The sequence below is a fragment of the Colletotrichum truncatum genome (genome assembly GCF_014235925.2).
Source record: "Colletotrichum truncatum strain CMES1059 chromosome Unknown Contig_0003, whole genome shotgun sequence".
NCBI classification, from domain to species: Eukaryota; Fungi; Ascomycota; class Sordariomycetes; order Glomerellales; family Glomerellaceae; genus Colletotrichum; species Colletotrichum truncatum.
The window spans coordinates 6,479,905-6,504,281 of NW_027222400.1; the positions used below are offsets into that span (position 1 = coordinate 6,479,905).

At 47.7% G+C, this 24,377-nt stretch overlaps 7 protein-coding genes across 7 annotated transcripts; 2 read left to right on the forward strand and 5 right to left on the reverse strand.

Moving 5' to 3' along the window:
• Positions 1–2,558: 2,558 nt before the first annotated feature.
• Positions 2,559–3,584, forward strand: CTRU02_206691 (uncharacterized protein; the record flags this gene model as incomplete). Its single annotated transcript, XM_036732047.1, has 1 exon — positions 2,559–3,584. The coding sequence occupies one exon, from the start codon at positions 2,559–2,561 to the stop codon at positions 3,582–3,584; it is 1,026 nt and encodes a 341-aa protein (XP_036576278.1).
• Positions 3,585–5,222: 1,638 nt separating this feature from the next.
• Positions 5,223–6,818, forward strand: CTRU02_206692 (putative alcohol dehydrogenase; the record flags this gene model as incomplete). Its single annotated transcript, XM_036732048.1, has 9 exons — positions 5,223–5,339; positions 5,407–5,432; positions 5,485–5,528; positions 5,581–5,754; positions 5,805–5,834; positions 5,889–5,999; positions 6,058–6,436; positions 6,489–6,561; positions 6,615–6,818. 9 exons carry the CDS (start codon positions 5,223–5,225, stop codon positions 6,816–6,818), a joined length of 1,158 nt encoding a protein of 385 aa, XP_036576279.1.
• A 1,944-nt stretch (positions 6,819–8,762) lies between these two features.
• CTRU02_206693 (tartrate dehydrogenase) lies at positions 8,763–9,860 on the reverse strand (the record flags this gene model as incomplete). The annotated part of the gene is made up of 1 exon (XM_036732049.1): positions 8,763–9,860. The coding sequence occupies one exon, from the start codon at positions 9,858–9,860 to the stop codon at positions 8,763–8,765; it is 1,098 nt and encodes a 365-aa protein (XP_036576280.1).
• Positions 9,861–10,880: 1,020 nt separating this feature from the next.
• On the reverse strand, positions 10,881–13,250 carry CTRU02_206694 (C6 transcription factor; the record flags this gene model as incomplete). Its single annotated transcript, XM_070204755.1, has 2 exons — positions 10,881–11,580; positions 11,632–13,250. The coding sequence occupies 2 exons, from the start codon at positions 13,248–13,250 to the stop codon at positions 10,881–10,883; spliced, it is 2,319 nt and encodes a 772-aa protein (XP_070061859.1).
• A 426-nt stretch (positions 13,251–13,676) lies between these two features.
• Positions 13,677–14,684, reverse strand: CTRU02_206695 (uncharacterized protein; the record flags this gene model as incomplete). Its single annotated transcript, XM_036732051.2, has 4 exons — positions 13,677–14,316; positions 14,378–14,440; positions 14,508–14,521; positions 14,595–14,684. 4 exons carry the CDS (start codon positions 14,682–14,684, stop codon positions 13,677–13,679), a joined length of 807 nt encoding a protein of 268 aa, XP_036576282.2.
• Positions 14,685–18,194: 3,510 nt separating this feature from the next.
• CTRU02_206696 (uncharacterized protein) lies at positions 18,195–18,988 on the reverse strand (the record flags this gene model as incomplete). Its single annotated transcript, XM_036732052.1, has 2 exons — positions 18,195–18,482; positions 18,788–18,988. 2 exons carry the CDS (start codon positions 18,986–18,988, stop codon positions 18,195–18,197), a joined length of 489 nt encoding a protein of 162 aa, XP_036576283.1.
• A 1,960-nt stretch (positions 18,989–20,948) lies between these two features.
• CTRU02_206697 (Nitrogen assimilation transcription factor nirA 5) lies at positions 20,949–23,462 on the reverse strand (the record flags this gene model as incomplete). The annotated part of the gene is made up of 5 exons (XM_070204756.1): positions 20,949–21,495; positions 21,562–21,888; positions 21,957–22,267; positions 22,360–22,914; positions 23,250–23,462. The coding sequence occupies 5 exons, from the start codon at positions 23,460–23,462 to the stop codon at positions 20,949–20,951; spliced, it is 1,953 nt and encodes a 650-aa protein (XP_070061860.1).
• Between the last annotated feature and the right edge of the window lie 915 nt (positions 23,463–24,377).

Genomic DNA, 24,377 nt, shown 5'->3' on the forward strand with positions numbered 1-24,377 from the left:
CTACATTAAAACAGAAAGAGGTATGGGGAGGCGTGTATTGTGTTATTTATGATTTAAGTGAAGATACAAAGCGGTCACAAGATCAAAAAGAAGTTTCGAGCCTTTGAAACTGTTGGAATAGGCGGAACTCCGGGTTGAAGTGGCTCCGTCGCCGGCAGTCCTGCCGGCACCCGGGCTGCCCACGTGACGAGCAGACCGGCCGACGGCTATAAGATCAACAGCCACTTCCTCCAGCACTTCTGCTGGAACTTCTTCCATATAGACATACAGACAGAATACAGGCCAGTTCCCCCATCAGTTATCCCACTTCACGGGTATCTTGTGATACCAACAGAAACAATAGGGTTCAGCCGCTTGGTATCCTGGGTGCCATGCCATCTAGCTTTGCATTCACCCTTCTGGCGTTGGTGAAAATTTCAACGCAAGGGTTCTCCCCACGGGGGTTTGGTACTATTACGACCTGGGACTCAAAAGTACAGCAAGTTAATGTCGCACTTGGCGCATTATGAGCTCTTCATAAAGCTGCTAGCCATGAATCCCTAGAGAACGCTAAGGGCAGACAGCTTTGAATTCAATGGACAAGTGGTTCTAGGGAATTAGATCAATTGAATCGTTCGTGTTGCACGATGATATTACCAGAACGGCCGAAAAGGCTTTCACAGCTCTGGATGTGGTGCAGAGCCACGGAAAGCTGCAAAAGCGTTCAGTGACAGAGGCTACTCAACGACGAGACAAGAAGCTGAAAATCGGTTTGGTTGTTGAAAGGGCTATTGAAAATGGCGTAGAAAGGGTGAAACGCAGCTCCTATTGAAGAGAGCCGCAGAGACGGTACAATACTGACATGAATTGCCAACGTGATATCTGGCATATAATCTTTGTTTCTTGTCGTCAATTTTGATCTCTTTGGAAATCCCCATCGTGTCTCAACCCTTACTTGAAACTCCTTATGGTGGTAACACTATCATCTGGATGAAAAAATTCGGATGGGCTGCAATACAGAGCTTGCAGTTGAATAAAGGTTAGACATATACCTGAACCGGGGGTGACGACCGAAAGTCTTTTACAAACCACAAAAAGGGATTGAATCTCCCACAGACATTATGGTGTGCAAACATGCTGAAAGAGAAGATAAGTCTTAGCTAAGAATTTCCCTTGACACTATGACATTCTTAAATGTATATAGCTTTGTTTTGAATGCTGATTATTCCTTCATTCCCTAATTTGTCTACCTCGTAGTCCATCTTATGGTTAGCCCCGCTGTCAGAATGGCTCGCATCTAATAATGTATTGTGACATCTTCTCGACCATGTTGACTAGCAAGGCGTGGCAGGCTAGCAGAGAAACAGCAAGAGACGTACCGGCATCAAATTAGATGGCTTGGGATATCCTGATTATCTCACAGTGCAATGATCAGAGACGCTTCCGAAAATGAAGCTCAGTCGACCTGGTTTCCTGATAAAAGGACCACTGCAGATATGTAGTATTTCTAGGCTGTGCTCTCACCTGAATATCCACATAAAGGAACTCTACAGCCCGGTATAACATTGTTCTTAATTCACGCTTGAGCCAAATAGAAGCTACTACAATCATCATGAGTTAGGGGCTGTTAAGGACGCTGGAGCATCTTAAACAATAAAAAAACACCTTAATCAAGTTTGAGCTAATGTTCTTTACGTAAATCTCGCTGATGGTAGTTGGAAGCTTCTATTGCTGCTGGTGGACGTCCCTAAGGAGTTTGAGAATCGTTGCGGGCTGCTTTGCGAATAATCCCCGACACAATCCAGCTTATAAGAAACTGGTCGGTTCCATTATTGCACCTAAAGCGAAGTTTGAAGGTTTTGAGTGAGACACAGTCCGCTTTTTCCACAACCAAACAGTGATAATGGGACTGGTAACGATAATATTCAACATAATGAGGATTTCTCAACGGGCCCTGTCGTCACACAAGTGATGTCTTTCATAGCTTCCTCGCAGCAGATATACAAATATCCGAAATGAACTAAATATATTTCACTGACCCTAGTTAGATAAGGCAATGTCTGATCTCTCTGCAAGAACAATATTCTATATTCGCTTCGTCGAGTGGGGTGGGAAGGCTTGATTCAGGGCACACAACTGAGGGTCGGGTCAACACCTTCAGACAAGAGCTGCGACTAACGCAAGGAATATCTGCTCTATGTTTCACCCCCATACCTAATATCAACCTATGCTAGTCAGGTCGTGATATCATACTGTCAAAGTCTGTCTTTAGGGAAATTCGGTTCCATGTTCATTTGGTCAGTCGTAAGTGGGGTTCAAGTGGAGGCGAGTTGGCAGTGATCAGCTGGATGGATGGCTCGGCACGTCAACACCGAGGGCCCGTTCGTTCCTCATAAATCGCCTTCTCTATTTGCCTGTTCCCCTCTTTTGAATCTTGCAATTAACAACAGGAAACATACACTTCCACAAGCGTTCCTCTTTATTGTTTCCTTCTGGCCCGAGAAGCAGAAATTGTTCGCTACATTTACTTCCCATCCATATTCTGTTTGCAATCATCCACAAACTTATTGACGCTCACCATGACTCCGCTTCCTGAAGCTGCTCTGCAAGGATATCAGTCCAAGACCTTCGTTTACAAGTCAACGAGCGAAGGTGACATCTTGTTGGACGTACTTTATCCAAAAGAATGCGATGGAACACCACAAACAGTTGTACTGCACTACCATGGGGGCTACCTTGTCGTTGGTGACCGCTACGCCTTCTTCCCGTACTGGCTATTCAGAGCCTGCGTGTCTCGCAAATGGATCTTTGTCACTCCAGACTACCGCTTGATGCCAGAATCTACAGCCCACAGCGCGGTAGAAGATGCTGCCGATGCGTATGAATGGGTACTTTCAACATTGCCTAGCCAGCTTGGAAACAAGTTGGGCTCTGTCCTGATGGCGGGCTCGAGCGCGGGAGGATATCTAGCTCTCACCACTGCAACACTCGCCCAGACCCAACCGTCGGCACTACTTTTAATCTATGGCATGCTCGACGCAACAAACAGTCGCTATACAACACGCGGCACCAACATCTTCGGGCGTCCTACCATTGAGACAGGAGATATTTTGGCAAAGTTTCCCCCGCACAAGGATGGCGACTCTAGAAAGAAGATCTCAGCTTACCCTGCACCCGCGAACCCCGAAACTGACCTTCGCTTCGGCCTCATGTCAGCACTGCACATTGATGCGCTATTTCTTGACTATATGAGTGGCATTGATGGGCTTGGACAGGCAGTCGCTTCTGGCGGCGTTGAAGCCATCCCAAAGAGCGAAAGGATCTTGTTTCCCTTGACTTTTGGCGATCTCTCGAAGGTGCCACGCACCATGCTCCTGCACGGAAGAAATGACTCAGCAGTGCCTGTGGAACTGAGCCTCACGGCCTGGGAAAAGCTGAAAGCGGCCGGAGTTGAGGTACTTGCTGAATTACCAGAAGATGCGGAACACGGGTTTGACGCCAGAGCGGGCGATGTAGACGTTGAGTCTGCCGAGGGTGAAAAGACAACTGCATATGAAAGCCTGAGGAAGGCTATCACCTTCTTTGACACCGTGGTTTCTGTGTAGATATGCCTTGATGATGGCCTCACAAATAGATTGAAGCAAACACGATGCACAATCTTCTTAACCCATTGGTTCCTTTCCATTCGGTGAAATGCACTACGAATACCTCTTCTGAAAGGAACTTGAAGAGCATGCCAGTTTCTGACTGTTCACAAACCCATTCATGTCAATCGCCAGCGAAACCTCTCCCTCCAGTTGCAAAAGTAGTGAACAAGTCTGACAGTAATAATAACGTAAGAAGCGCTGACCCATGTTTCAAGTTCGCACACTCCAAACACTGAATAGGTATAAACTCGTGCTTTGAGAACCGAGCTGTATTGCTAAATTCTTATTGATTACTACCCCGCATCGTCTGTCCTATGGACTAGTAGTACTCGATGGAACAACCTAATACTGAAGTACATTCGCCTTGGGTCAGCAACATAAACGACTAGAGAGTTTCGAAAGTAGAAATCTCGGAGTTTGCCGAGAGAGCCAGTTACACTAGCGATGCTGCTTATAGCTTTAATTTTCCTTCCGGGGGGCTCTCAAGTTCTACCGTTTGGAAAGTGGTCGATCACAGGTGTAAAACCGTCTAGGGGTTTGGACTTGATATAAATACCGCCAGCCGCCTTTTAATACCTTATTTAAAGGAAATTTGAATAATTTATCTAGAGAAGTAGAAGCAATGCTAGTGCTCATAAAGATCAAAGTGGAACAATTCAAAAATTCAGTATAATGCGGAATCGCTAGCCATTGTCAGTTTTGATGCTACGACCGAAGGCTATTAGTGCATCAGCCTCTGTGTGTTGTGTAGTAGCCTTACGAGAATGTCGGTGATTTTCACACAAAATCCCTTAAATAGCCGGGGCCTCCAACTGCTATGATCAATAGCCGTCCGGTTCGTGGCTATAGACGCATTCTGGGTTTACTTTAGCAGGGACCTCGGTTTGAACATTAATGGCATAAAGCAGGTCTCGTTTTGCGCAATCCAATCAAATAAAGAAATGTTCGGCGAGAATTGCGGGGTAAACTCTTGCGCCGTCTATAAGCACTGGAAGCAAACATCGTCCGCTTCTCCAACTAAGCCACGCAGGAGTGAAACTTGGGGGGGAATAGAAATGGATCCTCGTCCGTGTCAGGCCAGTGTCGTTTCATACTCGGACTGATCAGAGTCTCTGGCGGTCTTCGAGAGGTGGAAAAGCGGGCCTATGGTTGGCTTACTTCCCCGCGCCGTCTACGAATGGCAGTATTTCGCCGATGAAGGGTTCTTCTAGGCTCGGAGGTTCGGTATCTACCCAACCTCTCTCGGGATTTTTCATCCTATGTATACCAGTCCCTCCCCCAAAAATATGGCGGAGACAAACTGGATTACGGTCTTGTCCCCGCGTCTTGGCGAAGGTTTCCCGCCCGCTACCCCGCAGCGTATCCTCCTAGCTTAGTTTAGAAAGATATTCCGCGGATGATGAGGGTTACTCGCGGCAGTCGATGTCATACAATGGGGTCTATTCTTGGTGATTTCTTGGTCGCTGCTCCTTACTCTGTGGTGAGATGAGGGGTTATTAAATACATCGGGCGCTGCTAGGCTGCCTACTTTTCTCATCTTTCTTTTGGGACCTTTACCTCTTTTCTCAGTTTCACTGATCACCTAAACGCAGCATCATGGCTTCCTCTACAATGAAAGCAGTGAACTACCAAGGACCTTACAAGGTCAAGGTTTCCGACGTCGCTCTGCCTAAAATCCTACACCCGGACGATGTCATCGTTAAAGTCACCACAGTAAGATGAACCTTACTTTCGTCTGGCCCTTTGCCTATTAGGATTTAGGAACTGACTGGTCAATTAGGCTGCTATCTGCGGTTCAGACTTGCAGTATGTTGGCGCAATGACTAGCTTACAAGAAGCACAGCTAATCATCACGCAGTATGTATGAGGGAAGAACTGCTGCGGAAGCCGGCATCACTTTTGGTAAGTTTATACTGATGAGGCAAAAAACGCATCTCCTAATCAGTTGATTTAGGTCACGAGAACATGGGTATTGTGGAGGAACTCGGCAATGGTGTCACTTTGTTGAAGAAGGGCGATCGGGTCGTCATGCCTTTCAACGTCGCCGATGGCCGCTGTCAAAACTGTGAAGAGGGACGCACTGCTTTCTGCACTGGTGTCAACCCCGGCTTTGCTGGTGGTGCCTACGGTCTGTACCATTTGTTTTGCTTGAGACTGAACCTGGCTGACATTCTCTAGGATATGTTGCGATGGGACCGTACCCTGGAGGTAGGGATACGATGAGCGCTTGGATTTCCATTACGCAAGACTAACTTGTCATAGGACAAGCTCAGTACTTGAGAGTACCTTATGCCGATTTCAATGCCCTGAAGCTTCCACCTGGGAAAGAATTTGAAGCCGACTTCATTCTTCTAGCGGACATCTTCCCTACCGGTGAGACCCGACATTTGAACCCAAGAGATGTTTTAGAATGTTATGTTAACGCGTGCAGGCTGGCACGGTGTTGAGCTCTCTGGATTCAAGCCCGGTGAAAGTGTTGCCGTATTTGGCGCTGGCCCTGTCGGTCTAATGGCTGCATATTCTGCCGTCCTAAGGGGAGCCTCTCGTGTCTACGTTGTTGACCGTGTCCCTGAGCGTTTGCAGTCGGCCGAGAAGATTGGATGCACGCCTATTGACTTCTCAAAGGGTGATGCTGTGGACCAAATCATCAAGTCGAATGGTGGTGAAGTGGACCGTTCGGTGGACGCTGTAGGATATCAAGCCGTCGGCACTAGCGGCAACACAGAGCAGCCCAACATCGTCTTGGAAAATATGATCAAAGTCACAAGAGCCTGCGGAGGACTGGGTATTCCAGGTCTCTATGTCCCCAGGTGAGGATTACTGTATCTGATACCCCCTTCCGTTAGCTGATCTTTTCTGCAGTGATCCTGGTGCCTCAGACTCCGCCTCGGCAAAGGGCATGATTAGCCTGAGCTTTGGCAAGCTCTTCGAGAAGGTATTTTTCGGAATGGCTTGTGAATCTGATGAACAAAGGACTAACAATTTTAGGGCCTATCTCTCGGCACCGGTCAATGCAATGTTAAAGCATACAACAGGTACCTGCGCGATTTGATTATCGCAGGCAAGGCCAAACCTAGCTTTGTTGTTTCTCATGAGATCAACATTGATGATGCAGAGGTAGCTTATGAGAAATTCGATAAAAGAATCGATGGATACACAAAGGTTCTTATCCATCCCAACGGTGGGTTTTAAACAGGGAAGCGAATCGGTGTAAGTGGTGTTGGTGTATAAAAGTAGGGATTGGTGTGTTGCTAGGGGTCGGTGGTGTTGCTAGGTTGACATGGACGGCAGAGGAATTTACGGTGTCTATTCTCTTAAAAATGAAGATTGTTCAAACATTTGCGCTTGAAATCGCGGCCAATTTGAAAAGCCAGGACCTTCAAAACGGAATTCACGTGGATTAATATACTGAGATTATAAGTAAGACCGATGAGCCTCAATTGATCCAATCAATCTTTCCTGTAAGCTGTAAGTTGGCAATGCCTCTCACACTCAGATACCCAAATGCAATGCTTCTTTTGGGCTTTCTTCCACATTGGACTTTTTGACAATAGATGGCCATCAACAGCATTTCACTCAGACACCGAGTCTATTAGATTTTGGCCGATTCAATGCGAATTCGCAACTTGGCGAGTACGCAAGGGTAGTCATGAAAGTGTTTGAGAAGATGAGTACAAAGGAAAGTGAGGTAGTCTTTTGTTTCTATGCTTTTAACATAAGCTGTCGTTGTCAAAAATGGGCCACTTCGTCAGCCGTGCCGAGAAAGCGACGGTAAAAGGCCAAAGAGGTAAAACTAGCAGGAGCAGATACGCCCTTTAACAAGACATTCTTAGTCGTCTGAACAGTCCGCTAGACTAGCGACACGTCTTAAATTCATCACCAACTCTTCACATTATGTACTTTTCTTGTCACTCTTGTCACTCTTGTCACTTTAGCAGCCCTTCCGACCATTGTCCCAGTCATGGCAAGGATGCCCAGCCCTGCTCCTGTGCCTTACCCCTAATTTCCTTAAATTGTACCTCACACAATAAACTAGACTATACCAAATGATCTACTATCCATCTTTCAAAGAAATGGTTGACAGTAAGTTTTGATAATGGTTGAAGTTATCTAGAGGTGACGTGCAACCGCATAAGTAGTTTTTTAGCAGATTACATTAGCAATTAGTTGCCCTTACTTATAAATGTGAAGTCAAAGACCAAAAAGGAATGGATGTTCTGTTCAACTTCGTTGGTAGCAATTACTTACGAGATATTTCACTTTTACAATGAACTCCACAAGTTATGACAGTGGGGGACATTCACACACACACACACACACAAAGTTTGGTCAGAGGCAGTAAAACTATGTGGCAATGGGAAGGCCGCTTAGACAAAACTCACTATTCTTAGGTCATCATCGCTTTGCTTAAACCCGATCAAAGGTCCTTCGTGTGCCAAAATGTGGCCCTTACTTGAGCACAGAAAAGCATCAAAGCAGCTTTTTATTACATATCTTCTATTCTTAGTCCCTACGTGAGACCATTTCGTCTGATCTGCTGTTATGGTTGATGCTTTTTTTATTGTTTAGCGTGACACTCGTACACATACTTGTGATCAAGCATGTATGATAGTGTGTAACGATAGATTACTTAAAACAATATTCCAGTCTCTAGCACAGCCAGTCGAGCCGTGACATTCAATGACTTCCATTGCAAAAGTTGCAACACCGGGAGCTCGTGTAGCCGGTGGGTCACTCGGCAAGGCACCTGGCATTAGGCCAAGAAGGCAAAACTCCCTCCCTTTTACACTTGACGGGCTGGGAAACTAAGAATCTCACTTTTTAATTATAAAATTCCACCTCCACTTTATTTTTTCACATAGCCATCTAAAATTTCTGTCACCCGCACGGGACTTTCATACCCTACGGAAGTTATAACTTCGCCACATACAAAAGGCAGATTCTCGGTTAATGAACAAGAACTCTCTCTGAATGACTTCAGAAGGCGTTTGACTAAGTGGGGGATATTCTACTTCATAGGTCTAAGCCTCTGTCTGTGGTCCTCTCCAGGACATATATCGAACAGAAATTCTTTCCAAATTTCAACATCCTTATAAGATGGTCCCCTTGATAACAATGTCAAGCTGGGTCTTCAGTTTACTTACTCTGACCCAGAGCATATATCTCTGATTCGATTGCCTGGCCAAACCCGTTCGTTGTGCCTTGGCCTCCCAAGTCAGGTGTCATTACAGAGACTTCGGAGCGTGCAAGAACATTCTCGATAGCTTTAAGTACCAGGTTGGCGGCATCCGTGTGTCCGAAGTGCTGGAGGAGCATCTGTCCAGCCCATATCATCCCAACCGGATTGGCAATACCCTTGCCAAAAATATCAGGGGCACTGCCGTGAACAGGTTCGAAAAGACTGGGAAACTTTCCATCGGGATTGATGTTAGCCGACGGCGCGATACCAATTGTTCCCGTGCAAGCAGGACCGAGATCTGAGAGGATGTCTCCAAAGAGGTTACTTCCAACGACCACGTCAAAAATGTTCGGGCGCTGTACGAAGTGCGCAGTCAAGATGTCGATATGATACTTTTCAAGCTTGACTTCTGGATAATTCTTTGCCATCTCCTCCACACGGGCATCCCAGTATGGCATGGTAATCTTAATGCCGTTGCTCTTGGTAGCACTGGTGAGCTTTTGGCGAGGTCGGCTCTTAGCAAGGTCGAACGCATAACGAAGGACCCTGTCGACGCCCACTCTTGTCATTACCGTCTCCTGAATCACAGTCTCTCGTTCTGTTCCTTCAAAAATTTTGCCGCCGATACTGCTGTATTCGCCCTCCGTATTTTCACGGACGATCCAGAAGTCAATGTCACCAGGCTTGCGGTTGGCCAATGGCGATTTCACACCAGGCATCAAACGACATGGACGTAGATTGATGTATTGATCGAACTCGCGGCGGAACTTGAGCAAGCTCCCCCAAAGTGAGACGTCGTCGGCGACGAGATCTGGCATGCCGACTGCGCCAAAGTAGATGGCGTCGAATTGGAGGAGCTTCTCTTTCCAATCGGGCGGCATCATTTCGCCATGCTTCTGGTAATAGTCACAGCTCGCAAAGTCGAAATTCTCAAACTGTAACGAGAGATTGAAAACTTTGGCGGCTGCTTCGAGACAACGTACACCCCACGGCATCACCTCTTTGCCGATGCCATCTCCTGGAATAACCGCGATCTTCAATGTTTGTGAGGTCATTGTCAGTGTATCGTTAATGTCGATGAGGTTTGGAAAATGATACCAGGGTCAGCGAGCTTACAGTATGGCAATATATAGCCGCTATGCTGATTATTACCAAAGATATCGGAAGATGATTGCCGCCATTCAAAGTCGGGCGCCAACCCATGTGAGGGGTGTCAGCGGCTAAATATTTGGCCGCGGCTTTCTCACCACTCAAGTCCCGCGCCGAGGACATTGCTAGTTCCAGAAGCCTAAGTGACATTTTCCGGGTAGTCGGCTTCTTGTGTGATTACTTTCCTTGTTTTTTGAGCATTATCTATGTGTCAGCAGTATTTTCAAGCTCAGTCGACCAAATTTGCTGCATATAATCAATGTGCACAAAATGCTGCGTACACAGTCAAGTTGCAATACAAACTATTGTTCTCACATTGCTCACATATTACAGAGATTAGCTCTAGGATACTAAACTCTCGTTCAAAATCCGTAATCCTTGTTTCAGCTCCAATGAAGCCGCAAGTAGACAGCCTTATTGCTTTGAGACTTTGCATCAGAACTCCTTGCGGAGTTAAGGTTAAGGGTATCGTGTATGACAAGAGGGTGGCGACTTACTTGGACCGTTTATTACTCCTACTATAATGAAGGGCTACCTCCCTAAGACTATGGCCTCCATAGTGCCATCTCAAAGGTCAGCAAGCGACAAACTTACAACCCTACTAGCTTTGTCCCGCCAAACTGAGCCACAAATGCAACAAAATCCGAAGTAAGTCGATATCGAAGATACTTCTCACTGTGCGGAAGCCTATTTTTCTGGATAACAACTGAAGCTGGCATTATGGTTTCTTAGTATCACTCAGTAGCAATGAAGTCGAGAACGTCGAAACATTCGTCCGCTCACAGGTTCAATAGTTGCGTTTTCGGACTGAAGGTTATAATTTCTTATTGTTTTACGTAGCAACGCATAGAGAAGCCTACTGCAGGTCCCAGACAAATGAGTGCGTGCTTAGATAAGAAAGGCCTGTGCAAACATATGAGCCGAATCTAATTGCCAACTCCCGCACCATTGACTATGTCAATGAGAGAACCCCATGTAGCCCCGTCAAATATATCGAAGAAGTTTTCAACATTGTTGGATTGGTCCATTTGTCCCAGTCCCATGCGATGCCGATCTGGAAAAGTCGTAGGAATAGGTGCGATATAATTATTCATGCTTGGGATAGAGTTTTGTGAATTAGAATTGAAAGATGATTCAAATATGTCTGTTTCGGGCTGGTTGGGCATTTGAAAAAAGTCGGCAGTACCTGTTGGCGGTTGAAGCGGTACGATGTCACTATACTGAGTCACTCCTGTACAAGGCGCGTTGTAATTCCGACTTCGATCAGCTGTCACATATCCTGAACCGTTTTGAGCGAAATGCCTTGGCTGTTGATTCTCAGTCCTGTTTGATGAAAGCCAAGGGGAGGTTCGAGACGATCTGATTTGGCTGCGGTCGTTGCGATCTCGAAACGCGGACACAGTCGTAGCAGGCCTCTTGGCCTCTCTCAGATTGCTCGCCATGTTGTCATTGATGATCGACGCTGGACTTTCAGACGTTGTGTTTTCTCCCAAACGTTTTCTCTTACATCCTCTCTTTTCACTTTCAATACTGGCCAGCAGAATGGAAAGAACTTCTCTGCAGTCACGTGCCATGTGCCATCGTTTCTCCATAACTACAAGCAAGTTTAGGGCTGCTTGAATACCACTGCCATCTCATTAGTCAACACTCCTATGAAAGGAAGTAAAGAAGCCTTACGCCTGAGCTTTGTGGACTTTGTACGCTTTGAGCCGAGCAGCAAGTGCCAAGACAAGACCACTCATCCAAACGGCAGACATGTAGCCAGGCCAGAACAACGGCCCACCTGACTGTGAATAATGTTCGACTGTTGTGATGATTTTGTTTGCAGTACTAATGCACGCCTGAAGCGCTGCTTGAAATTCAGCGCATCTTGAGTCTAAAGACAGAGATGGTCTGTTGAAGAGGAGTAGCGTGTAGTGATAGGTGATGAAGGGAAACATTTTGGGGTTTGGGGTGAGCTCCGCAATATCTGAAGGACTCAAATTCAGCTGCGGATTCGCGAGGTTATTGCCCCAGGAGGATATGTCAGCCTTGAGGTAAAGGATCGTTTGATTGTTCATGTCACGAGCATGGATAGATTTGTGAAAAACGTCAAGAATCCTTCCAACTAGTCGTGAATGGCGGACGTGGCTTTCGAGGATGGCTTGTGTTTCTCGGCGATGTCTCAGAATTGCAGCGGATGTGGTGAATGTATCGCAACTTGACTCTTCACGAGGATGTATCGTCGCTTGAGACTCGACATCTTCCTCTGCTTCTATGGAAGACCCTCTGCTGTTGTCCTCTTGCTCTGCAGACGCTGCCCGCCGTCCGCGATGATTGGCTGGAAGGTGTAGTATTGTATTTTCTGCTGCAGATCCCGAAGGAGAAGTCGCTAGTTTTGGAACAGTTTCATGAAATTCTCGATTTCCAGGAGGGCATACATCGATATCAGAGTCCTGAATTCCACTTGGGTGTCCCAATGACTGGCTAACAAAGCGGTCGAGAACATAGGAACTCCAGAATATACGCTTTCGCATTGACCTTTCGTCTTCAGACAAGTGTTCGTACCGAACAGGACAACGATGCATACCGGACTGAAAGATCGATTTAGATATGAGGCCGCCGATAGATGATGCATGCCTCAATGACATGACTGCAACGAAGTAGACTTGAGCACAAAGCAATGCCTGGATGGACCGGGCGTCACTTCGGAGGGCCAGAAGGCTAAGAGTAGGCAGGAGATCTGAGCTAGCTCGAATCTTTACAGAGCCTATATTCAGAGCATCATCACAGTCAAGCAGAGAAATGTTGAAGATACATCTGAAGGTGACTAGGCGACTGATGAAGGCAGCGTCGTGTTTGTCCTGGTCCTCAGAGGTGTAGAGGGTTTTCAACTCCGCAAGGCACTCTGGCCCTTGCAAGAATGGGACTAGTGGATGCCATATCTTAAAATATGTCAGGACTAGTTTCCTGGCTGTTGAATAGTCGGGTAGGTCGCGCATGTCATCCCAGAAATCCGAGATAGTAGTGATCTGCGAGGGCGGTTTGGTTGAAGGCGTGTGTGAATCGTAGTCGTTTACTATTGTCGTGTTGGCGCCTTCCCTTCGCTCCTCCACGCCAACTATGCAGTCTTCTGGTGATGGCTCATTATGAAGCCTTGCATCTGAGGTTTCGGTACATTGGGTGCTTTCTGCTGTAACCTTTGCGTTGGATGAAAAAGCTCGCTTCACAGTATTGATGAAGTAGACACCGGAAGAGCTACCGACAAACTGACTCTCACCGTTGGCAAGAGCCCTAAGACTTCCAATCTCCGGCATCTTTTCGTGACAACTGAAAGGGTCAATATTTACTAGAGTTTCCCCTAGACATTGTCACCGCTAGAGGGGCATGAGGGGGTATGGAGTGTGATATCAAAGGTTGGTTGTGGGTGGGTCATCTGCGGAGTTGAATTACTCCGCACTCGACGCATGTTCTCGCTCAGCGCCTACTCTGGCTCAAGTAGCCGAATGTGAGGTGTAGTAGGCATAGCACATTGAATCTGTTCTAAATCTATCCCATCAGAGGACAGGTTCAGTGAAGAATCTGGACGGGTCGAAACTAGTCATACGGGGAAAGGAAACTGATAATGCTGAACATTGCCCTAGGTACTCGCCCAACCAATGCCTTCATTGTCACGCGTGCTATATCTTACTTAGAAAAGAACGAACTTATTCGGTTTTCCATAGAGATAAGTTGTATCTATTTTACCAAATAAATGCCTCTTCAAAATCTTCCAAGCCCTGTGCAGGAGAAGGGTTTGTCGGTATCCTTTGGGATTCTTCCTTGTTATGAGGCGTAAGTATGGCTCTTCTGGTTGATCTCATCGATGTTACATCGCTGCCTTCTAGAGCCTCGTCAATCTCTTGATCAGACCTTCCTTGCTCAAAATCTGGAATGTGGGATTCAACCAGATTGGTCGACATATTGGTAGCCATAGAAGCCTGAGATTTACTGGCCAAGGTTTCAGATGTCTCAAAGACTACTTCCTCGCCATACTCATTGCCACTGTGAGGAGATTCTTGATCATCCAACATACAATCGGTAGGCTCTGGCATAGAGGATGAAGCACCATCAATAACGGCCAATGACCGATCGGTCCACCAGCTTTTCGCGCTCTGAACAGAGTTTAAAGGGAACTTTTCCCAGTAAGCGGGCCCAAACTTATTTCCTCTAGTAGATTCGAATGTTTCTGCGTGACCGTCACAGTTCTGCCTGATATGTTTCAATTCAAGGAAGGCAGACTCGATTTGATCATTTGAGGCCTGTGACATTAGAGCGCAGAGCATGTTTTCCGTTTCAAGTAGACGCCTCTCCATCGTGATGATATAATGCTTAGGAGGGCCGCTGGTTTAGATTATCAGTTTCCTTCTGATTGATTCCTGAGAGAAATCAAATCCAAACGTACCGTTTTTTCGGTTCCGGCCATTGGCACACAACGTTGTTGATACCGCATTGTGCGCATCGTGGTCTTGGAGATGAAGACTTAGAACAGGTCCTTGTTACTCAATTTACCAACTGAAGGTAAGTAAACACACCTATCTCCGCTACACTGAACACTGCAGTCAGTTCAATATTCCCCTTTGCGTATCAATGTAGCTCCAGTCAATGGCTTAGGAACCCACCCTGTGTTTCTTTGCTCTGCAGGCCAAACATGCCCCACTAGTGCGGGTGGTTTTCGATACGTGATGTTTGTGAAGCTTTTGTTCAGGCATCGTGGTTTGGGTGGTAATTATGATTCTTCAATGGAGGTAAGTAAATGTTTTCGGACTCTATCGATTGTTTCCGACTGTTTGACTCACGTGCAAAGGTCTCAAGAGCAAGCAGGAGCGGAATTACCGTGGAGATGGACCAAGCTTCGCTTGATATTTCAACCGCGGGCAAAGAAAACCCCGCGGCCCGCTGAATCTATCCCATCGACTGCGGCTGACAGGCACATTGCAAGCCACAAAGCGATCCATATTTTTCCAAAGCCTGTAAAAATATGTATGGGGCTAGAAAGAAGTTCGTACTGTCTGTTACTGATTGACTATTACTCCACTCGCTATCCTTCGGTCAGGTTGCTGGTCCGAGGACCGCAAATACAACTCCTGGATGAATCCCAAGTAATATTCCTTATAAATTTACAATCATTGAGAGTTGCCTCAAGGCTGTCTTTAAACTGCCCTCTAAGTCAATGTTACGAATGATGGTTAAAAGCCTTCAACCACAAGGGACCTGCTTAAAATTCTCATGACTTGGGCCCTCATCTCCTTCAGCGTTTATGCACTCTCAAATGTGGCACAAGCACTTCGCACTCAATCCGCACCCAGGGCTCGTCGATTATTTGCTCCTTCTCGTCCGTATTTCTTTCAATAGCAGCAACATGTTTCTGTTCCAGCGCAGTTACCATTGCTGTTCGTTGAGGGCTGCACTCAAAGAGCATTAATGGCTAGTATCCTGTTGAGTGCCACAAGACGCAATTTATGCCAAGACTAAAATATCCACTTTAATAGCCACTTTCACTCCGCATTGCATCTGATAAATGAGCCGTATGTTGCCTTCCCTTGTACACTGTGCTCGTATCAATCTTGGTATCATGACATAACATTGTGTACTGACGGGGGCGGCTAGTGCCTCTGACGCCTTGACTTTGCAAAGAATAAATTTAAATACATGAGTTAACAAAACTGGTAGACAGAGGAGTCCTGATTGGCTTTATCTCTCCCTTGGCCAAAATGGTGTCTTGTGGCGCTTGATGAGATACCTAGCTTCATCTTCGCAATCTCCACATCACCCGATCAGGCGCGTCGTCCTAGTTGAGAGTGAAGCATGTAACAAAATTCCGTCCCTCGTTTGTAAAAGGCTTTCAAAAGAAACGCAGAAATGCTGGGCGGCAAACCCGTTTGGGTGCGTTTGCCATTTTGACAGGAAACGCTTAGACCCAAACGGTTCGGTCCGATGCTCGACAACCCGACCGATGCGGCCCGTGTGAATAAATCCCCAGCGCCTTCGCTTGGGAATCACATCCGAGAGCAGGCCCCTCGTTGAAATTTCACTATCTTGAGTTGCCAGATCCATGGCCAAGTTAGCCGATGGATCCAAGAAGAAGGACAGCCAGCTCGGTAGGAAGTTACGATTTGGCCCGATGCATAAGTAATGGCAATTCTGCGCTTAGCGCAGGCAGCTACATGGCCCGGCTTTGTCCAGCTCACGGGTGGCAAATGTGTTTAGGGTGGCCAGAAATTCGTTCTCGATGCACTTGTTAAACTCGTTCGCAACCCAAGGTAGCAAACATCATCAAAAAGCTCCAACATTCAACTAGCAGACGTCCTCCAAACGACCTGGTTATCATTACAATGACTTTACGGCCGCCTAGGAACATTGGACGTGTTTCTTTTTACTGTCACGTCGGGAATAGCAACACCCTTCAATATCTCGGAATCGTCTAACACAAGGTGAACGAACCAAAATAAAAGAAGGGGTTTTCGCCTGAGGCAGTATGAAAGTAGCAGCGCGAGAGCCTCTTGAGATGGCTTCATTTCAATACTAGCAAAGCCCCAGCGTCATCAATACATCGATAGCTCTCGAAATACATTTTCAGATTTGTTCGGCAGATCAGAGCATGACAGATTGCCGAGTCTTGGACCGGCGGCTAATATATCGAAGGACATCAAACACACATGGGATTTGCACCGGGGTCAACGATAACAGGTTGTGGAATAACATATAAGGTGGACGCCGTCTCGGCTCGATGCTACCCAACTAAGGTAGTGGAAGTCGCGTACGGTAGGAAAGCAGAATAGACACCACTACTCATGCCATAGTACTAGAAGCACTATCACTTGCTTTGACTTTGGCGACACTGACTTGCAACTAACAAGAGGAAATGCCACCGGAGACCGAGTCGCCGACGACGCGACAACACCGCGCCTCAATCGCACAACAGATGACAATTAAAGCAATAGGGAATGTGACAATAATACGGGTTTGGGTATATTAAAAAGAACAGTATGAAACTTATAGGTTCGGCATCACCGACCTGTAATATACCAGGTCATGATAATGTAAATTTGATATTATGTGCGTCGAGATAGTGCTGTCTGCCGAGCAAAAGATGCTCTTGAAGTTTGTTGGTTGGTTTTTTCCCCCCTTGATGTGCACATTTAGCTTTCCCCTATAGTTTAGTTGTGTCCTTGAGCAAGGTCAGCTGGGGGTTTGTTACGAGGCTTTTTGCCTACGGGTAACGTGGCCATCGTCTTCTGTCGTTGATTGAAGGCAAGTATGGAGAATGGTTTCATAGTCGAATACGCCACGCCAATTAAATTTTCCACATGTAGCTGGTGAGCAACATCCAACCACTACAATCAATTATCGTTTCTTTCCACGCCCTTCATTATTCCTCCTTGGTAGAATGACATATCGGCGATGTCTCGATCGGGTGTGGTCATTGTTTTTTTTTAGAATAGTATCGGGATGTCATCGGCATCCATCGAATCGTGCAGAAATCTAATAAAATCCTTCATCGTTGTCAGCTGTGAATTCTTGAAAGGCCCGCCCTCAAGATTTAAAAATAAATCCAAGCTACTAGTAGCTTTTCAAGGGCGAAACTTACTAGAAGAAGAGCCTGTCTGCGGATGTGGAAGCGTTATTAAGGCTACAACTCCTATGCTACCAATGACCTTTTCAGGTAATCGGCCAGCTAAATCAAGCGGAATACCAGTCCTAAGATTGTCTCACGTACAAGATACTTATACTCGGATTCCTGATTGTTGCTTGGTGCTTGCGTTGTCGGTCGTCTACGAAGTTGCTCCTCCGCCTAGTTGAGAGCCACTAAGAGCTGCAGCACAGTAGACGATCCGCAAGTTGTCATCGTGGTCCGAATCTGTTTGATACTGCCATTCGATTTCCGCTTGAAACTTCCGGTGGCCGCGAGTCGGCATGTTGAGTCAATTCCGTCGCGCCAAGTCAAAGTTCTTCGCGGGCTGGTGATCAACTTGAGCAGCGCTTCGAGGACGAGCCAACCCATCTCGGAAATCCCCAGGCAATTATCAAATTGAAAATGATGCTGAAACGTTTGTAGTGATAGTGATGAGGAAGTCGGGTGTTTCCTCATCAAATTCGGATGTTGTGTTTACGTTCTGTCGCTGGTGCCATCTGTCCTCCCACCCGCCCCAGGTCGAATGGAACCCGCATGTTCGGACTTGATCTTTGGTGCGACCGTATTAATGGAGTTTCCAAGTTTTTTAGGTATCCTTCGAGTGTTTTCCAAGAAGAAGGTCTCCCACGCGTACGAGCTCCAACACTCGGAACACGTCACCAGTAGATCGCAATCGGTTGAGGATCTCCAGCGCTTCTTCTTTGGGCCGATGAGTCAAGAATCGCAAAATCTCGTGTAAATCCTCGTTCTCTCGCTCCAGCTCCTCATTCCGTCGCCGAAGTGATTCGGAACGGGTCGTGTCCGGTTCGGTATCCCATTTGCAGTCGAGCCCCTGGATGGAGCAGCGGGAACAAGTTGGTCGAGTGCCAGTACACTAGGTCAAAGGAGACGAACGGTTAGTATGACACCACCTGCGAATCAAAAATGAATAAGTTTAGATTCTGGCGGCCAAAGGTGATGGGAGGGGAATCTGGCATTGTTTGGACGAGATTGTGTGTGCTGCATCTGTATGACTGATTTGATATTTTCCTAACCGCGTTGCCCCACATCACCGGAGTTGATGCCGAAAACCAATGCCATCCTCCTTAAAAGCGACGGTGTGGCAAAAGATACTTTTGCTCTATACGTACGAATGTTCGATTCATGTGCTCATGTTTTCACCATTCCTCGTCGTGTTACCTTTACTTTCCTCTTGCGGCATTGCAGACACGCAGCCGGGACAGGCTGCCTGGGTGGCTTTGGGGGCTGCTCCGGTTCCGAGATAACAGGTGGGCTAGTTGCTGTTGGCGCTGGTAGAAGAGTCCGCAGGTTGTTTGGTAAGCTAGAGGCCTGAGAAGACGTCGCCGTGTCGTTTGCATCATCGCCACGTTTCGAGTCCATCTTGAGGGGAGGTGTGAATGAGGGAACGACGGCCTGGGCTGTAGGATGGACTGCCGGGACGAGGCATTTCCGTGTGCGTATTTGTAACTATTGGGTTTGGGGATAAGGGAACTTGATCAACAATAGCTGACAGGGCCAGATGTAATAGCTGGTCCCTCAAGCCATGTCAGTGCCCTACCCAATGATGTCCCAGCAAGCTGTCATCCCTGTTGCTGAAAGGGGTCTGGTCCGACCCGGTTAAGGCCCTCAGGTCGCACCAATATCATTACAGTTAGCAGAAGACATGGCGTGTCCCTCGCATCAACGGTGCCACTGCTTGGGAGCATTCTGGTCCTTTTCCAAGGTATGAATCGACTGATCTACTCACTAACTTTCATCTTCGAGGCCAATGTATGAGAACGACACGATACATTTGTCGCCAGTCAGATAGGTATTATCATTCGTACAATGATACAACATCTGAGGCCCCGCAGCCATGATCCGGACTAATTTCTCCGACTGTCTTTCTCATTGTTCTAGGACCCTCTGAAAGCAACAAACGTTGAGGGAATGGTGAGTCGCAGCTACTACAGGCCAATACTTTCGGGCTGCCTGCCAGCAAACGGCACTCTCTTTTCAGAACACCCACTCACTGTCACTGTCTTTGGCGACGTTCCCCGTCGGCGACAAGAAGTGGTTTTCCTCCAGATTTGACGTGAATGAAGCGGAATCCATTACACTGTTGCACGCAAATCTGACGTGTTACTTCAGAATGTTTGCCTCCATAGAATCGCTCTACTGCCGACTTTTTAAGCCCATGTCTCGTAAGAGAATCGTCTGTCGAGGAAGCTATATCAATCATGTGCTTCCGGAACAGGACAATATCGTCCGCTGGTCATCAAGTGAAAAGAAAAACAGCGAACTGAATTGCTATCAAGCATGGCGGCGTACAACGAGGCAATTTCCAAGCCCACCCTACCGTTGACAAAAGGGTAAATACGCACAGTGGCCCCATTGCCACGGCGTATTTGGCTCGCCTGTATCTTCAGGGCCAATTGACTGGCTGACTCGTTTCTTCGTATGGTTTTATGCATTCAATGCCATCAAAGAGCTTGACTTCGTTTGGAGTTTCAGCCTGTCCAAGCCCTCGAGTCCAAGCTACACTTGCGATGTTTATTCATTGCCTGATCGTATCTCAATTATCCGCGCGTCTTCGGAGATTTCCTCGTTGATTTTTAAATGAAAAACATAGTTTTTACTCCTCTGGCTCGGATTAGGAACACCACTGGTGTTGTCCATGTACTAACTGTACCATTTACTCCCTTGGGGACCAGTACGCATCAGCCCCCTTTCACAGGCCGGGGTGCAAAGCGTGTGACGTACAGGCGTACAAGGCCTTATCATGCCCTCATCATCTTGTTTCTGCCTCCCAAGCTCTCTAGTCATCGGCTACTACCTACTGATCAGTCCTCGCAGCTTGTTCAGGTAGCGCAAACTTGCCACGTTTACCTCCACTCATACAGCTCAATACGTTCACTTGACCAATACCACCTTTTTTTTTTGTGAGACTTTCAGATTGTTAGTGCTTCTAATATCGCTTAAAATAGCTCGTTCTCCCCCGCATTGTTGCCCGGTGGGTATTTACTCGGAAACTGGTGAAGAAGGGGAAAAAAGATGCTGATGACGTGGTTGTGACGGGGACAGAGGCTTTAAGTCAACATTCATAGATATAGTATTGAATACAGAGAAAACAAGCCGCTTTTGAGCCGCAGAGTAATCCTTGTAGCAAGGAAATCTGATTCTTGGCTTTGGCAGCAACTTCTGTCTAGACAAAGACTCTATGGACATTCACGTTTTACTTGAGGCAAGATTTTTGAAAGACGCGGGGCTATCGCCTTCATTATTTTTAAATCGTTTATTGTCTACTAAAACCCGGCTTGATTTACATTGGCTGTTGTTCTCCGTATGGAGTTTAGTGTCGTCAACTGTCGTCGGGTCGCTCGGACGCAAAGAGCGAACTCCAATTCGAAATCAGATAGCCCAACTGAACTCCAGCATCACAACGTTCTAGCCCACCCCTCCCGTCCTCATAGGATGGAACGACGAAGCTGATTGGCACATCCCTTAGCACGCCCTCGTTCAGTTGAAGTCCTTCGAAATGTTGTTTTGCCACCGTTGGTATTTCATCCCCGCTCTCTGCTGCCATCGCCAAAAGACCCTGCAAAAATAACCTAGCACAAGGGAAATCGTCCACGCGATCCCGTATCAATCGGCATGCCCGTGCGAAAAGGTCAGGAGTCTTTTGACGACGCAACAACCTCGCCAGCGTGACGGATGCATTGAACAGCGGGATGAGAATCATGCTCGAGCAGTCTCGAAGGGTGAGTGCCCGCTCATATTCTTCAATGCCAGCGATGCTGCGTTCACAGTATGCTAGGAGCAAATCGCCCACATACCCATCCTCTGGTAGGTGATAGTCCGGCTTTAGAGGCCGGAATATGCTCATGATGACTTGGTCTTCGTAAGCTCTACCGAACGATTAGACTGTTGAACAGAGCGGACGACTAATCGACGCAAACAGGGCCGCTTCTTACCTCAAGTAATATGCTGGGGGGTAGAATGCGTCTGTGACCTGTAGGTCGTGGGGTATCGCGTCGCGCCATGCTCGTACTTCGGAGAAGGTTTCGATCCGTCTCTTGATGTCTTCTTCGCTTCCCAGTTTCTCTACATCTATGTGGCCGTTGTACTCCATTGAATTATTGAATATTATCGACAAGCCGCAGGACGCGTTGAGCAGCGCCGCGTTTTGACGGTCGTTAAGAGTGAAAGCTGACGTATCTTTGGTATATTGGCTGATATAACTTTGCGGAATCGGCGGTGTCTGGAGAAGGGACGGTCGAAGGTAGGCAAAGGCAAGAATACTGCGTTTGGCGAACTGGTCAGTCAATCCGAAATATTGAACTGGAACCGACGTGGTCGTTGTGCCAACCTCTCGAAGCAGTACATCCCCCACAAGGCCTTTGCTATCAAGCCTCTATCTTTTTCCTCGTCCTTCGCCTTCGTGCTATGTGGGATTCGGAAATGTTGCACCATATCGCAGGCGGCAAGTTGATACATACGCGCGGAACGGTCCATTCCCATAGCTGCCGCCGAAAGGTACATTATGAAGAGAGCCTGGGCGGTGCATAGCGATGTCCGTCCTTTTTCGTCGTCCAGTAGCCGTTTCGTTTCTTCGAAGAATAGGGATCGCATATCGCACCCGTTCACGTGTCCATAGGCTTTTGCGCGTCTTGAATTGTGCTTTGAGCCCATTGAGTTAGTACAGCCACCTGCCCCCCGAAAGGAAACTCGCTCCGACAATGAGCGGTGGGAGGGTTTTTCTCGAAACATACACTTCGCAGCGCGCAGATGGCGTTGACAAGCAGTGAGGAGCAGTACTTGGCTGTCTCGGGCAGACAGCCACGCATATCCTCGAGAAATGCCTCGCGGTCTACAAACGCCAGGATAAAGGGTTCGTCCCACTTGAAAAAGCCAGTTATAAGCTCCGAGACGACGCCATCGTTGGCCAGAGTGGTCCATGGCCGCGCAGGGACTTTTAGAAAGCCTGCTGGCAGATCGTCAACGTCGGCACTGAAGCGGTTGGAATCGTTTGGGCTTGCGCTCTTGACCACTTGTCGTCTCTGCAAGAGCAGGTCGGCATTGCGCACAAAATCGAGTACCTGTAGCGCATCGCCGGATTCTCGCAGCCGCTTGAAAATCTCAACGGCCTCCTCCTCTGGTCGAGAGTGCAAGAAACGCAACAGCTCGTGCAGGTCCTCATTTTCGCGTTCGAGCTCTTCCTTACGCTTCCGGATGGACACGACGCGCGGCGTATCGGGCTCCGTGTCCCATTCACAGTCGAGTTCGTTCTGGGAGCATCGATGGCATGATGGCCTTTCCCCTGAGCACTACAATAACCCGTCAAATTTTGTCAGTTTCGCAATCTCAATGGCTTGTAAAAACTTTGATTTGCCTCTTTAACGTCGGCGAAAGGCTGGCAGTTTTGCAACAGAAAAACTGCCGTGTGTTTTTTTTTCCCCACCTGCTGGGAGAAAGCTCTCTTTCAGCTGACCTGACTGCCAGGGAGTCACAGTGTGACAGGCTTCCGAGTCGGATACAGAACATGATAACGTTTTGGTCAGATACTTGTACATGGCATCGAATCTTGGGGGGTTTGATGAGATACATCCAAACAATCAAGAGACCCGAGATCTTTCTGATAAAAAAAAATTAAGATTAGTACCTTGACTTTTCGCTTTCGGCATTGCAGGCATGCCGCAGGCACTTGATGTCGAGTGTGCTTCGTTAAACGCTCGGGAGGGTTATTGAAATGTCCCCCGCTAGGACCGACGACGCTGCTGCTGGCCGCTGGCAAAAGTCGTCTTAAGCCCGTCGCCGATCGGTCATTTGTTTGGCCCTCTGGGACAGGGTGCACAGGTCCTGGCTTCCAGTCCATCCCTAGACGTCCGTGGATTGCCGAGAGCAGTCAATAAAACCCCAAACCTCGGTTCACTCGTGGGCACGGCGTAAGATGAGATTGTGAATACAAGAGGAGGCCGATGTAATAGCCGTCGACTCCTGTTGGCTGAGACGTTTGGGCGTGAAGCTGCCTCGGCGACGGGTTGATTCAGCTAATCCTATTAGTTCGTTCCCATAAACTCGAGGGCAGTTAGGTCTCAACAGGGAAGATTTCATTGAGGGGTCAGCCACGACAGGCCTCCTTGGGTAGGTAAGCAACGACCCCAGGCGTGCAGTTCAACCTCGACTCCTGTCTGCGTCTTTTCACTTCCTCGCCCTCCTCTTGCTGCTGCTGCTGCTGTTGCTGCATGGAGTGTACAATTCTGCGCGATTAAATCCACAGGGTCACTGCATCAGCTTCATCGCTTTTCAATCATCATCCAAGCTGAAGCGTCATACTGGACGTTCGATGTTGGAGGTACGTGCGGCTCAATCATATGATGTCAGTCTCGCTCATGCTATTTTCATTTATTGAGTGATCTAAGGAGGCTGGCCCGGAATAAGCTCCGCTGCGGCAGTATTTTGGCCAAAGACTTCTTCTGACTCTGTGCTCGTGAGGGGGCCTGGGGCTCACAAACAAATCCCGGGGCAGCCTCCTTTTTGCTCTCCCAGACCAACCTGGGAGCTGGAAGCTGGGGGGAGGTTAAGTAAACTCTTCTCAGCACGCAGGACCGCCATTCGTTCGACGAAAGCAGGATAGTACAATGCACACACTACGTAATACGGAGTGCGTAGGGCAGCTCTCAACGCTGGCCCCCTTGTTTGGAGAATCAACGGCCCCAACCCACTGTATCATGCCGCTGCTGGCTGCAGCTGTCCCTTGATTCTACCCTGACCCCCGGTGGAGTCGGTA